Here is a 14,298-nt window from a genome sequence, read left to right as displayed (position 1 = left end):
AGTCGTGTAGTCTGTGATAACTAAACACCTTCTCCAAGGAGTCGTGTACTCTGTGATAACTAAACACCTTCTCCAAGGAGTCGTGTAGTCTGTGATAACTAAACACCTTCTCCAAGGAGTCGTGTAGTCTGTGATAACTAAACACCTTCTCCAAGGAGTCGTGTAGTCTGTGATAACTAAACACCTTCTCCAAGGAGTCGTGTACTCTGTGATAACTAAACACCTTCTCCAAGGAGTCGTGTACTCTGTGATAACTAAACACCTTCTCCAAGGAGTCGTGTACTCTGTGATAACTAAACACCTTCTCCAAGGAGTCGTGTAGTCTGTGATAACTAAACACCTTCTCCAAGGAGTCGTGTACTCTGTGATAACTAAACACCTTCTCCAAGGAGTCGTGTACTCTGTGATAACTAAACACCTTCTCCAAGGAGTCGTGTAGTCTGTGATAACTAAACACCTTCTCCAAGGAGTCGTGTACTCTGTGATAACTAAACACCTTCTCCAAGGAGTCGTGTAGTCTGTGATAACTAAACACCTTCTCCAAGGAGTCGTGTAGTCTGTGATAACTAAACACCTTCTCCAAGGAGTCGTGTAGTCTGTGATAACTAAACACCTTCTCCAAGGAGTCGTGTACTCTGTGATAACTAAACACCTTCTCCAAGGAGTCGTGTACTCTGTGATAACTAAACACCTTCTCCAAGGAGTCGTGTACTCTGTGATAACTAAACACCTTCTCCAAGGAGTCGTGTAGTCTGTGATAACTAAACACCTTCTCCAAGGAGTCGTGTACTCTGTGATAACTAAACACCTTCTCCAAGGAGTCGTGTACTCTGTGATAACTAAACACCTTCTCCAAGGAGTCGTGTAGTCTGTGATAACTAAATACCTCCTCCACATGTCACTGCTTTGGGCCTTAATCCAACAGCCACAGCACCACTGCAGCTGTTATTCCACCATGGCTAGCACTTAGCACTCATATAAGAGCAGTAACACTCAAGGCGTAAGCATCCATACCATGAAACATAAGTGCGTACTCTAATATGAGCAAATGCTGTTTGCAACTCAGGTAATGGATTGAGTACATTTTTCTGGAAATGTATATTATTTAAAAAAATGGTGTCAAAATAAGAGAAGCATTAATGTAACACATGTCGAGTGATTCTATGAAGTAGATTTCAGTGTATATGGATTGTAATACCAGTTACTGTATATCCTGCATTTGCTTTTAGAGTCAATTCACAAGGCAAATCAAGATCCATCTGGCACTCCTCATCAGCCAAGCCTCGCACTGTCGTGTGAGAGAACGGTCATGAAAGATGACACATTACTAGAATTAATTCTGGGGTCACTTCAGTAGACCCCGCTAGCCCGCCACAATGACGGGCCAACACAATACCGTCAAGCTCTGTCAAAAGTATTTCATCAAATGCCAATCAGACAACAATCAAATATTGTCTTTTTTTTATTCGATCCTTCAGAGTCAGATAAAGTCAAATTAAGTCAAAGTTCACTTTATATATATGATCAGTAATTGGTCATTAAATTGAGAATTTAGTCAGAGGTGTTTGCCTAGATTTAAATCAAGGAACGCAGTGATGCCATCTCAGGTACTCTGACATAAACGTTCTAAATCCCTGTTGCCATCTGGCCCTCCTAATTTACTTGCAATGCATTTACCAACCATGCTGGTAAATTGCGTATTCAATAGGGGCACACACGACACAAGCACGAAGACCGAGGCGGCTCAGTACTGACTTGCGTCTGTCCCAGCGTGCTCCGTCCAGAAAGAGTCCATTGATGTAAACGCCATCCTCCGGGGAATCCTCACTGCTATCCTTAGCCAGGACCTGCACGAGGAACCATTCAGCACTCAGTGTGTGGGTTAGCCACAATTTAAACCAATGAACAGTAAATATATACATATATTTTGGTAGCACAAGGGCAGTTCCACAAACAAGGCAACCTCAGTCAAAATTTCAGAATAACTTTAATTGCACATATGGGATGTCATTGGGAAGCTAAGTATCTATGGTTTTAGAATATCTGAGTTATTTATGGATTTCTTGAAACAATAAACTGAATGTACCACCACCATCCCTTTGTCAACGAAAAAGTTAATTCATCAGTGTGGTTGGTTTAAAATGTCTGGCCAGGTGGAAGAGTAGGCAAAATACTCTCAGGTGGAGGCCCGTCCACCAGCAGGAGAGCGAGGAAGCAATTGCAAGGCTGCACCTTTACGTTTTTAACACGGTGTACGACCGAACATCAGGCACACACATCTTCTGCCCTCAGGGATTCTCACAGTTACGCACGTCGTCGTACAAATACCTCAAACTCGAAGCCCAGCAGGTCGATGGGGATGGTGTGCTTCCTGGCGTAGTTCTGCATGGCGCCCGTCAGAAAGGCTTGCGTGAAAAAGAACCCGGAGAGCCAGAAGACGTGGGGCTTTCCGTGGTCAAACCAATCCTGTCAGCACCCAGACAGCAACTTTGGAGGGTGGATTTGTTGTGGATCAATCAAGATGGAGCTGCTTGGTGCATATGTGTGTGAATGTGTGGTTGTTGGTGTGACAGCCATTTAGAAAACAATAAGGTTCCCACATGGGGCACCTTATGATCCACCAATCCCACTTCCAAAGTTTCTGCATTACCATTATGCATTCTTTTAACCACTTCATATATCTTAACCACAGCATCAGGCAACACAAAATCAGTTGTCTGGATTCAAACCCAGGTTCTCAGCAGTGCTGGCTCAGCAGTGACAGCCAATATGAGCCTCTCAATCCACCCGGTCACCTGAACTAGGACCACGACTTTTAGAGATGTGGGCAAACAGGGCCTTAGGTGTGGCCATAAATTTGTGTGAGCCACAAACCGTCGCCTCCAAGGTGTTGCATAGCAGCCATGCGTCACCTGCAGGAACTTGAGGCGGGCGAGGAAGTCGGTGATGTAATTGCCGAGTGGTTTGAGGCTTGGATACGATCGCTTGGCCCAGCTCTCCGGGACCTTCCCCACCATCAGGCTGCTGGTCAGCGCCTCCAGCTCCGAGCTCATGACGACCAGACCCTTGATGGCTTTCTGCAGGTTCTGCAACGTGCTGCGGATTGTCCTGATCAAGCTGGCAAGCGCACAGATGAGGGCGACGCAATGCTGGTGAAGACCTCGAATAATATACGAATATGAATGAGCAGATACATTTTTTTCCCGATTTTGCCACTAGATGGCAAACATCACTCAGCACAACTGCACATCAGAAGAGCAGTGATGTTAATTGTCATGCTCTGAAGCTGTAAAGAAAAGTAAAACCTTTTAAAGAATGAAGCCGCAGTGTGCACAACTGCTTTAGTACTATAGATCTTTACATACGGGTGAAAGGGCCATTACGTCAGTCTAGTATCTATCGGAAACATCTGAAAAATATCGATGCTAGATAAAACACTACGAGTTCTTATCTTCATTAGACCTCCTTTGCCAGTACCAAAATATAGTAATCGGGTTTTTCCCATTTTTTCTGGCAACAAAACGGAAACCTTTTTACGAGGATTCATGTCTGCATTAACCACAATACTTGCAGTCAAAATGCAAAGAAAAAAATTATCAGAGTGTTTTTTTTTGAATTTTTTGCATTTTTATTGTGGTTAATGCAGACATGTATCCTTGTAAAAAGGTTTCAGTTTTGTTGCCAGAAAAAAGGGGAAAACCCCTATTATTATTAGTTATTATCTTAATTCATAATCTGACTAAATGTATGTTGCGCGACCTTCCACCCGACGTAGCCAAACCATTGAACGTGGCGCGTGGTGTGCACAATCGGTTCAACGCACCAATTATTATTGTTGCAGCTAAACGGTAAGGTGACGAACAATTCTCACAACCGGAGTTAGCAATTTGAAACAACATTTCGCTTGAAACTGGGTCAAGCACCTTCAGCACAGAAACTAGGAAGTCAGAAACAGACAACTTATGGGTTACTGTGCGTATATTTTAGATACAAATTTAGGCTGTGTATCCCTCGCTAGATGACATACATTTGAAGCTTAATTCATGAGAAAAAGCATTTAGACTTAAGGTCTGTATTGGTTTATTGATGTCACAATGGTGACATCACTTTTAAGTCTTTTTTCTCATTAACGAAGCTTCAAACCAGAGTCTCACAGCCTGGGGGACACGATGCTTGTAACAATGCATAAACAAATGTATTAATTCTACTCATATATATATTTCGATGCGAGAATTGATTATACTATTTACGATTCATGAACATTGGATGCTAATCTAATATTGTTACATGTAGGTTAATGGAGTAAATGAAACGACACAAACGATATAGAAAAACAATTGAAACAATACAAGCAAGATGACATAAATGACAAAATAAATAATTGTTTCATTTGTTGTGAAATTCATCCCCAAATCGTGACAATGTATTGCCTCTCTGGGGTGAGGTGTGAATAATTCTATGTCTAGACATGCCTACAGGACAAGCCGAGGTAGGAGTCTACTCGACAAGGGATGTTCGTGTATTGGTTTGCGCGTTCCTTTAACAGGGGGGGTGTGGGGGGGGATGTTACTTGTTGAAGCGTTCCATTTCCTGCACCAGCACGGTGTTCATGCTCTCCTCGTAGCGCACGGGGAACTTCTGCAGGCCGGCCTCAATGTCAAAGTCCTTGGGCAGCTGTCGGTGGCAGGGAATTCGCAGGACAGGACACGTGGGAACGTTTCAGCGACAGATGAGTGCAGCTTCCTCATTGTCACTCTATTATCGTTATGGTACTGTGCATCACTTTATCGCCCTTCAGCGTGGTTGGTGTAGTTCAAGATGATTTGTTCTGTTTATTTACTATGCCTGGCACTTTTCGTACATTGTCCGTTACAATATTTTTTAAATCAACATTTAATTTGGTGACACGCCTTCAGCATTTGTTGCTATGAACCAGTCTCAGTTCCCCAACCTCCTAAACTGGATTTTTCAGGTTAGCTGTCTTGGTGTTGCCTGTAATTAAGATTTATCCTCGCCCTGGAAATGTTGAAGTGTCACTTAGATAGACAAGACTGTAATCACGTCCTGTTTGAATACGCTGAGGACAGAGACATCTTCTATGATATGAGTTTGTCTCTGAGAATAAAGTTAATTTCAAACATAATTTTTCCATTTGAGCTCCTGCATGTCCATATTTTACACTCCAATGCCCAAATATACTTCTTCTAGAAAAAACATTTCCTGACAGCAACCATATATGCATGACAATTTGAAACTAGTTTCAATCGTAACCCAAACTCTGCCTCCCACTAATGCTCATCTTCCTCTGCCTCTCTTTATCTTCACCTGCCTCCATCTGTCTTGCCATACCTCTCCCTGTCTTTCCCATCTCATCTTGTCCTTCTGTCTCCTGCTCTCTCCTTACATCCCAAGCATGCCACCGCCTCCTTTTGCCTGGTCTTCCTCCGCCTCTCTCAATCTTCACCTCCCGTCCCCTGCCTATCCTCGTTTTCCCTGCGTCTAATTGTCCTCCTCGAGCCCCTGCTGCCTCTGTCGATTTGCCCGTGTACTTTGCTGAGGATGTCTCCAGCGATGTCCTGCAGGAGGGCGTCCGTGTTGCTGGCCGAGCCACCCTTGCGCCCGCCGCCCTGCGTGAGGACGAGCGAGTCGAAGAGCGTCCGCGTCTGCTGCAGGTCCTTGGAGACGTCCACGTTCTCGTGCATCCCAAACACCTCGGGCTGCTGAGCGAATGGCAGCTTCTGCTCCGAGTGACAGCATGGGAGTAGGGGGGGGGGGAAGCATGGCGTGGGGAAGATACAGCACGGACGATTTAGAGTTTTGAGACACTGTGTTGATGAATGGAAAGCGTTGGGTTGCTCTTCAAGAGGGTATGAAAGTTTGGCAGTGGGAGGCATTGAAAGGCAGCTGAAGGTAGTTATGGAAGAGAGAGGCAAAGGGTGGCACAAGGATGTAAGGGACTAGGTGGAGAGACAGTCGAATGTAGGTGGAGACAGAGGGAAAAGATAATGAAGAAGTTAATGGATGTACAGCGGTGGGAGACAAGAGGTAAAGGGGTAATGGGAAGTAGAGAGAGGTGGTGGAGAGCACATCATGCAAGAAGAGATAGAAGGCAGAGATAAGTCTATGAAGACAAGGAAAGGCAGTGGAATGCAGTTGAATGTAGAGATAGATAGGCAAACCCAGTGCACACTACTAGAAGCAGGTAAATAAAGATAGGCAACAGTGAGGTATGGAAATTTGAGCAAAGGCAGGGAGTGGAAGCAGTAGATGGATGCAAGCATAGGCAGTGCGAGGCAATGGGAGGTAGTGGAAGGCAGAGCGAGAAAGAGATGGCAGTGGGAGAGATTGAGAGGCATTGGGAGGTGAAGGGATACAGAGGGAGGCAGTGGAAGTCAGGGGGAGTGAAGTGGGAGGAATAGCAAGAAGAGTTGGTGTGATAAACAGAGAGAGAAAACACAGCAGTGGGCAGCAAGAGAAGGCAGATATAGACAAGGATGTAGAAGAGGGAATCAATGAGAAGTGATTAAATGGAGGGGAATCAGTGTCAGATAGTAGAAGGAACATTAAGCCAGGCAGACGAATAAAATAGCAAGGAGAGTAAACAGTGGGTGGCAGAGAGACACAGGGAGAAGTGTTGAGGTTGCTACAGATGGCAACACCTTTATGAACTCAATGCAGTCTTCGTAGGTGCCCCTGGGTGGCGCGCGGTAGAGGCCGCTGGGCGAGAAGTTGTAGTGGGCGTCCTCCAGCAGTTGCGGCGAGTAGAAGTCCTGCAGGACGGTGAGCAGGCAGCGGCGGTCCCAATCGTCTGTGACGCGCCCGCCATAGTTGCACTCGCCCGTCAGGTAAGAGATGGCCTCGAAGGGCACGTGCTCGTACTCCGTCACAAAGAGCTGTGGCAAACGCAGACACATACACGAGCATGATTACACGGCCACCTCCTGCGATCGTCTTTCAAAACCCTCTTGCACCATCCGGTCAGCTCATATCCTTACCTGCAGCTGACGTATGCTGATGCGCAGGTCGGATTCGTTGAAGCCGTATGGGATGTTCCAGCCGAGGGGTCCAAACTTTCTGCGCTCCTGCACCAGCCCGTGGAAGAAGCACACGCCGAACAGCAGCTTCTGCCACACCTGCAAGGGACAGAGATCCGTGCAGCACCGTCAGTGTGTTCCCAGGAGCAGTGAGGAATCGGGTGTTGATGAGAAAATTGCAAGGGTGCAGACATATACACACACAAATTATTACCTGTTTAGCCTACAGCCTATAAGTAGTGTTAGCGAGCACCTATTAAGGCCGCCAAGGGGCGTGTGGCGAGTACCATGGCCTTTGCCTCTCCAGTACTGATGCTGTCACGCTGCCCCAGATAGTCATCTTAAGGATGAATCAGAGAGTCAAGAAAAGATTCAGATACAACCAATCACAGGTGTTATCCATGGCTAGGAATTGAACCCGAGTTGTATAATTCCTAGTACAGTGTGCTATACATTGTGCCAGTCACCACTCACACCGACACACAAACCACACAGAGACAGCAAATGGGCTTCCTTGGATAAATAGATGACGTCAATGTATGTATTCTCGGTTAGTGAACCTGCAATTAAAACCTTGGACCTCGGCATTGATGATTCAGTTGTCTGATAATAAAGCACTACCATTTATTTGGCTTAGCACCCCGTCAGCACAAGTCCCCGTAAAAGTTCATGTTGCTGTAGGTGAGCTCACGTGCTCTTTTCCAGGACAGCTGTTGAAGAAGTCAGGGTCTGAGATGGGATCGCTGAGGTACGACTGCAGCAGATTCATGCGCAATCCGGTCGGAGGCTCGTTGGTCATCTTGACCCCGTTCTGCAGGATGCTCACGGGAAACTGGACACACAGATACATTTAAATGTACGTGCACATACAAGTCAATACACGGATTACCCATTTAGCCTCATAGAGCATAGTAATACCTACTCATGGAGGCAAATCTCTTGAGTCCTGATTCTCACACAACGCAAAAGGTATGCATTTAAGGCTCAGTCAACCAAAGGGAGGCCCAGAAGAGATTCAGATAACACTCGCCAATGATAATACCAATGGCCGGTAATACAAGTCAAGTCAAGCAGTTTGTAGGAGAATGTGATAGCTACTGCGCTGCCACTCCCACAATCGCACACAAACACACGGGATTAGCCTTGTTATGCTCGCGAGAATGTCATGGTACGTGTTGGCATATGCCGTGGTGGGTTTGTCACAACTACAGAAAAATGCATACTCAGCTGCTTTCGTCTCCATAGTGCAGGTATTTCCAACTGCACTGGGCATTCATTCATTTAGATTGAGTTTCTCTCGAGGGGGGCCATGTATTGTACCAACACTGAGAGACATGTTATGTTCATGACCACATTATACAATACTGGAAAAAAGGTCTGATTCATATAGAAATGTTGGACTTCGTTCTGACACTTATTTCTGTAAGCTCAATAGGTCAATAACTCAACACAGTCATCACCATTAATGCTCCAATACGTTGCTTTCTTCTGTCAGATTCCACAACTGTCGCACAGTCGACAAGCGACTTCCAAAGTATTTGTTTACAGTAACCCATCATCTAATTATAGGCCTTCCCCATGGGTGCCAACCTCTGAGTGCCACTCCAATGCCTGTCTCAATAACTTGCCCTCCTCCATCCTGTGCAGATTCTTCACCCATCAACACCTACTCTGCCGGGGTTACATCTATGACGCTCTATTTCCACGTTCTGTTCCGAACTGCCAAGTTGCCACGTAACTCTTAGCATCCTCGACATGCACGTACACTCAAGACAAAGGTTGCACAAACGAGCTCACAATGGTTCAATGTGGTTCTGTGGCTATTGGAGCCTGAACAGAGAGCCTGTTTGATGGAATGGTCCTTAATCTCACTCATTTCCAGGTCAAGGTGCCTCAGTGCGCTGACATATCGTATTCTTTTATCAAGGGCCCACTGTGTGCTTAATTCACAAGGCACATAAATAATTAGCTGTCTTGCCACTCCTTGGGAGATGACAGGGGCAAATCGTGTGTCTTCCTATATTATTTATTCCCTTTTCAGTAGAGTCATTTCATCATTGTCATCAACAACATCAATGTCAACAGCAGCAACAATTCGGTGGAATTATATTATCCACAACCAAATAATCTATTTTTCACTGAGAAATTCCTGTGAGAACACGCTGCTCAATAATCATAACGCGCTAATGTGAAAGGCGGTTCTGTTGCATTGCACCGTGGAAAATAGCCACAATGCCATGTACACTTTCTAGTGTGCACATACACAGAGCAGCCAGACATGACCACCAGCTTAATCTAAACAAAATAAAAGTGCTATTCTTTTTGTCTTCCCATGTTAAAGTCACCATTTCAGTAGCATGTGAATTTCACCTGTATGAGGTATTGATAGTATCGCATATCCCTGCTGCCTTACCATCGCCTTGGGTGTGTTTGGCTGTTAGACATAATGGCCATCTCCATACCACGTGATTTTTAGTCACACAGGCACACTAGCAGAGCGCATTTGTAAGTAGGGCTTAAACAAATAGCACGAATACTTGTATTGTTGACATGTTCTCCTGAACCAATGTATAATTCTGAGAAGAATGTAAATCAGTTATTATTCACCTGTTGAAGTTATGTACCTAGCTATGACTTCATTAAAATCCAACATCAAAGTGTCTGCTCACTCAGATGAGCAGTGTCCGAATTTCTGATCCATGTTGGCCCTGACACAGTTGTGTCAATTCCACATTCCTACGATGAGAATCAGTCTCTGCAAAGGACAACTGTTGCTGAATAAGCAAACAGCAATACTCATTGATTGATTTGACTCCCGACCGGGATTTGAACTCACAACCTTCATACTGTGAATTTGGTACCACCCGGCCAGCAAGTGGTTCAAAATTTAGACCAAATTGTGTCCTATTCTACAGGGCCAATGTCAAAACTTCTCAACACAATTGATGTATCTACTGTGTTTCTACCAGGATGCGAAGAATTGTTTGGCAGGATAGAGTAGACAAGTTGAACGTTTACAAGAGACTGTAGCAGCAAGGGACTCTAGAAATAACCAGGCAAGCAAGGCATGTCTTCAGTCGGGCAGGTTACTGAGGCAGCCATTGGAGTGGCACCCAATGGTCAGTGACCAAGAGGAAGACCTCGAGCCAGATGGTGGTGATGCTGTTGTAAGAGTGGTCTGTGTAACGAGGGAAAGACGTCAAGCCAGGCGGTGGAATACATGTGAGGTGTTGTACCCGCAGCAGTCACGGTCGTGATAACCTCATACAATAACATTAACTTTTGATTTTCACCAGCTCGGTTATTTAATGTGCACAAGAGCAACGCTTTGGCCATGTGCACACTGTTGTGGTCGGCACCTTGTCCGACGGGTAGCTGGTGAGCCACAGCCGGAAGTCTGGATGGCAGTTGTCAGGGCTCAGATCTTCGCAGATCTTCTCAAGCGAGGGCATCCACGACACGGCCAGGTGGCAGTTCTGCAGGCACACCCACTTGCCCGTCCGCATGGCTGCTTCAATCATGCGCGCCGCCACGGGGCCCTGACCCTGGCCCAGGGAGATGGCGTTGAACTTGTCTCCCCCATAGTTGCGGTCGTTGGCAAACTTGAGCAAGCCTGTGGGTGGGTGGAGGATGGTGTGAGCCAATATATGTTAATTTAATGATTGCAATTGATTGGCCACCCAATGATTGCAAAAAAAAGTCTTCGGATTAAATTATATCTCTCAGGACTAAATATTTGTATTGCTTCAAAATATGACAAACACCCCTAAATGAATGAATTTCAAAATTGTATTGGTTCCAACTCCCTCCAAGTAATGTTACTAAATGAGGGGTACTCATCATTGGCAAAAGTCCACTCTCAGTAAAGACTCCAGTCTAATTAAGGCTCCTAAACCCTAATGTTACACCGGTAAACTGTAAGCAAAACCTTGGAGTTGTCGTTGACCCTAAGCTCTTGATATCTTCATGCATATCTCAACTCTGAAAAACCTCAAACCTATATCTGCGCAAAATCTCCCACATTCTCCATTTCCTCACTCAGCTGCCACCAGCACTCCCACAATAAATGTCCTTTTTGACGTCTTAGTCTCTCTTTTTACTGACACTGGTCTCCATGCCCAGTGGGCGTAATCACATGCTGCCCACGTGCGTGTGTGCCGGAAGCACTCACTGGCCATGGGGTCAGCGCCGGGCGAGAGCACGAAGACGAGGGGGATGGCGGCATTAGAGTCAGCGTAGCTCTTCACCAGGTCAAATGGGGGCGGCTCCACAAACTTCTTGCCCAGCTTGTCCGTCACAAAGCTCGTGATGGCCGGCACGACCTGTTGGAGGGGTCGGCGGAGATACAGCGACAAGGAAGGATAATGGCACCATTATCATTAACGCTGCCATATAACGTAAAAGTATATCGTACATGGTGTTGTGAGTAATGGTCCTTCTGCATAGCAGGGCAAGAGTGGTGAGATATCAGGTGTGTTTGGTGAGGGTGTTTGGTGAGGGTCAGGTGGGTGACTGGCAGTGATGTCAGGTGAGTATCTTGTGACAGTGTCAAGTGGTGAGTAGTGTCAGGTGTCTGGTGAGTGTTGAGAGTGGCCAACGGAGGAGGGATGGAGGATGAAGGAGGGTAGGTTAAGGAGAGAAGCATTGGAGCGACTTCCAGAGATTAGCAACCAAATAGAAAACCTAAAGTCAGATGGTGGATAACTGTCAGGAGGCACATTGGAGGATGGGTGTCAACTGTGAACGGCTTTAGGATCTAGCATAAGGAAGCAATGGAAAAGTGTGGTTGGACCAACGGCATTGGCCTTAATGACCTCTTATCCTCAATCTACTACGTGGAAGGGCTATTGCTGAAAACATTCTGTTATAAACATTGAGTGAGCTCTTCCCTAGTTATGTATGAAGGATTTGATTGATTGAATGCCAATGCAGGTGCGTGTCCACTGCAAGCGGCGGTAATGGATCAGAGAGCCTGCCTTGTCTGGGCGGAGGCACCGGATGACGATCATCTTCTGGAAGATGTTGAGCTTTGTGTCCCAAGGCTGTGGGAAGGGTGCATTGTGCGGAGTTTTGCTCTCGTATATCGCTCGCCACTGCTCCATTGCACTCTCAAAGTGCTCCCTGCAAAGAACATGGACATTATATCATCAACACCATCAACACCATCAATGGCATTTACTTTAATGTTTTACAAAACCTATTTCAAACAAATCTCAACGCACTTACTCACACAATAAAAATGCTAGTGCTGCCTCTTGCTCATGATGATGATGACGAAGCAACTGATTTTGCTACTGTTGGTGCTCTTGCAGGTGCTACTGATACTGCTGCTGCTGTGCCTGCTGCAGCAGCTGTACTTCCTCATCCAGCTGATGATCACGAAGATGATGCTTTTCATTATGATGACGATGATCTTCTTATGACAAATGCACAATGCTGAGAATAACGACGTGTATAATGCTGCTACAATCACTGCTGGTGCTGACCTGAAGCCCTGGAAGCTGGGATTGTCGCTCATGCGACATATCTCGTCCCAGCTGCGGTCCAGAAGCCAAGTGGGGTCAGGGTTGTTGCGCTTGTTCTCCAGCCCCACTCCCCCCGTGAGCAGGAAGAGGAACTCCTGCATGTCCAGCTCTTTACGAGCACTGGGGGCACAGCACTCTCCATGTCACTGGGGTGCCACGGTGGCAAGATGTTAACTACCTCGCCCGGTATACAGGAGGTTGTGGGTTCGATCCCGACCCTGACACCTGTATATTTGGGGTTTGCATCATTGATGAGATTCGTCGCGTCGACAGCTCAGCCCAAGTCCAGGCTCAGCCCTGTTTTGCCTACGTGATCGAGTGCACTCCAGGTGATTAGTCGCAGGCACTTACATACCAGCAGCCTTTGTGAACTATCATGTAGCAAACTGGCTCAGTGGTGGCAAACACACCAACTGGCAGGCTACCCATCCAACCTGAACAAAACAACGCAATCGACTGAGATCTTTCCGGTTCATTGAGACGCTCGCCCGTGGCGTGATCACGACTCACATGAGAAGATTAGCACAGAGCACGAAGGAGAAGAGCAGCTTGTCCTTCTCAAACAGCGAGCGGCACACGTTGCAGTAGAGGTTGTAGGTGAAGTGGTCGTTGAGGTATCGCAGGCGCTTGTCCAGAAGCTTGGACTTGTTGCTGAAACAGCATGGGCGGCACACACGTGGATATAAGACCTAGTTAAAAACACGTCCATGTAAACCTAGTCGTTTGAGCTACAATGAAGTCTCAATAGGTCAATCATGCCTCACCAGTTCACCAGTCGATCATTTTACACAATAATAATGTATTAGTCGTTTATAAAAAGGTCATGATTTTAAATCCCAGTCAGGGGTTGACTATAATCGCTTCATGATCAATAAAAATTTAGTATCACTTTGTGGAAAACAACTAATGTTATCATTCTCCCTTCACAATCTCGTATAACACTGCCCCAAATCAAGAAGCATATCTACTCTCATCTAATAAATATATTTATTCTGTCCCTCTGTCACCGGCTGCTTTGAATTACCGGCCTTAGGGGCTCTTCTAATGAGTCTCCGTTTATAAAAGTCACCACCAAATACAATTAGTTCACCTGTCCAGGATGGAGATGATGTAGAGGTTGGTGAACCAAGCCAGGGAGTACTGGTACATGGGGTCAATATTGGCCAGGTCAGCAATGCTGAAGAACAGGACAGCAGAGTGGCGAGCGATGGGTCTGTAGCCCTCCCGAGACTCTGCAAGCTTGAGTTCTGTCCTCTCCGCAACCTGAAGTAATGATATGTACACGCTGTTATTGCACTATACGGTTGCACGAGGAAACCTTAACACGAACCCACAGGCACCACACAAATCCATACCCTCAACACGTGCCCACAATCTCAACACTAACCCATAGCCTCATTACTTACACACAGCTCAAGCATGAACCCACAGCCTCAACACTAAACCACGGTATGTACTGTATGTACGTTGAACTTCTTTCGCACCGTAAGTAGCCATAATAGTACATAACTCCCACAACTCATCACTAACCCAAAGCTTCAACACAAGCCCACAGCAGCCTTAACATCAGCACGCAGCCATGGAGAAGTACTTTCACCTCCATCGCAAAATAAGAATCCGTTTATCCAGGCCAGAAAAACACATGTGGTAAATTTTGGTGCTCAGTACAGAGCTCATTGCATGTGAAAGAAAACCAACAGTTGCAACACCTCATCCTGTACACATAGGCCGGGATGTGA

General features: G+C 46.0%; 1 protein-coding gene across 1 annotated transcript in view; it reads right to left on the bottom strand.

Moving 5' to 3' along the window:
- Positions 1 to 14,298, bottom strand: part of DNAH12 (dynein axonemal heavy chain 12) — a 78,599-nt gene that overhangs the window by 8,628 nt on the left and 55,673 nt on the right. The window contains exons 60-73 of the mRNA XM_061551756.1: positions 13,650 to 13,822; positions 13,070 to 13,210; positions 12,521 to 12,679; positions 12,011 to 12,155; positions 11,206 to 11,356; positions 10,394 to 10,647; positions 7,726 to 7,866; positions 6,996 to 7,133; positions 6,660 to 6,893; positions 5,550 to 5,738; positions 4,571 to 4,674; positions 2,913 to 3,117; positions 2,329 to 2,466; positions 1,756 to 1,847 (exon numbers count right to left, since the gene is read on the bottom strand). Of these exons, the coding sequence (XP_061407740.1) occupies positions 1,756 to 1,847; positions 2,329 to 2,466; positions 2,913 to 3,117; positions 4,571 to 4,674; positions 5,550 to 5,738; positions 6,660 to 6,893; positions 6,996 to 7,133; positions 7,726 to 7,866; positions 10,394 to 10,647; positions 11,206 to 11,356; positions 12,011 to 12,155; positions 12,521 to 12,679; positions 13,070 to 13,210; positions 13,650 to 13,822 (2,264 nt within the window). The remainder of the gene's footprint in view (positions 1 to 1,755; positions 1,848 to 2,328; positions 2,467 to 2,912; positions 3,118 to 4,570; positions 4,675 to 5,549; positions 5,739 to 6,659; positions 6,894 to 6,995; positions 7,134 to 7,725; positions 7,867 to 10,393; positions 10,648 to 11,205; positions 11,357 to 12,010; positions 12,156 to 12,520; positions 12,680 to 13,069; positions 13,211 to 13,649; positions 13,823 to 14,298) is intronic.

This window comes from Lethenteron reissneri, chromosome 15 (genome assembly GCF_015708825.2).
Source record: "Lethenteron reissneri isolate LAM-NWPU_2019-01 chromosome 15, ASM1570882v1, whole genome shotgun sequence".
Taxonomy (NCBI): Eukaryota; Metazoa; Chordata; class Hyperoartia; order Petromyzontiformes; family Petromyzontidae; genus Lethenteron; species Lethenteron reissneri.
This window is presented reverse-complemented; position numbering and strand designations above follow the sequence as displayed.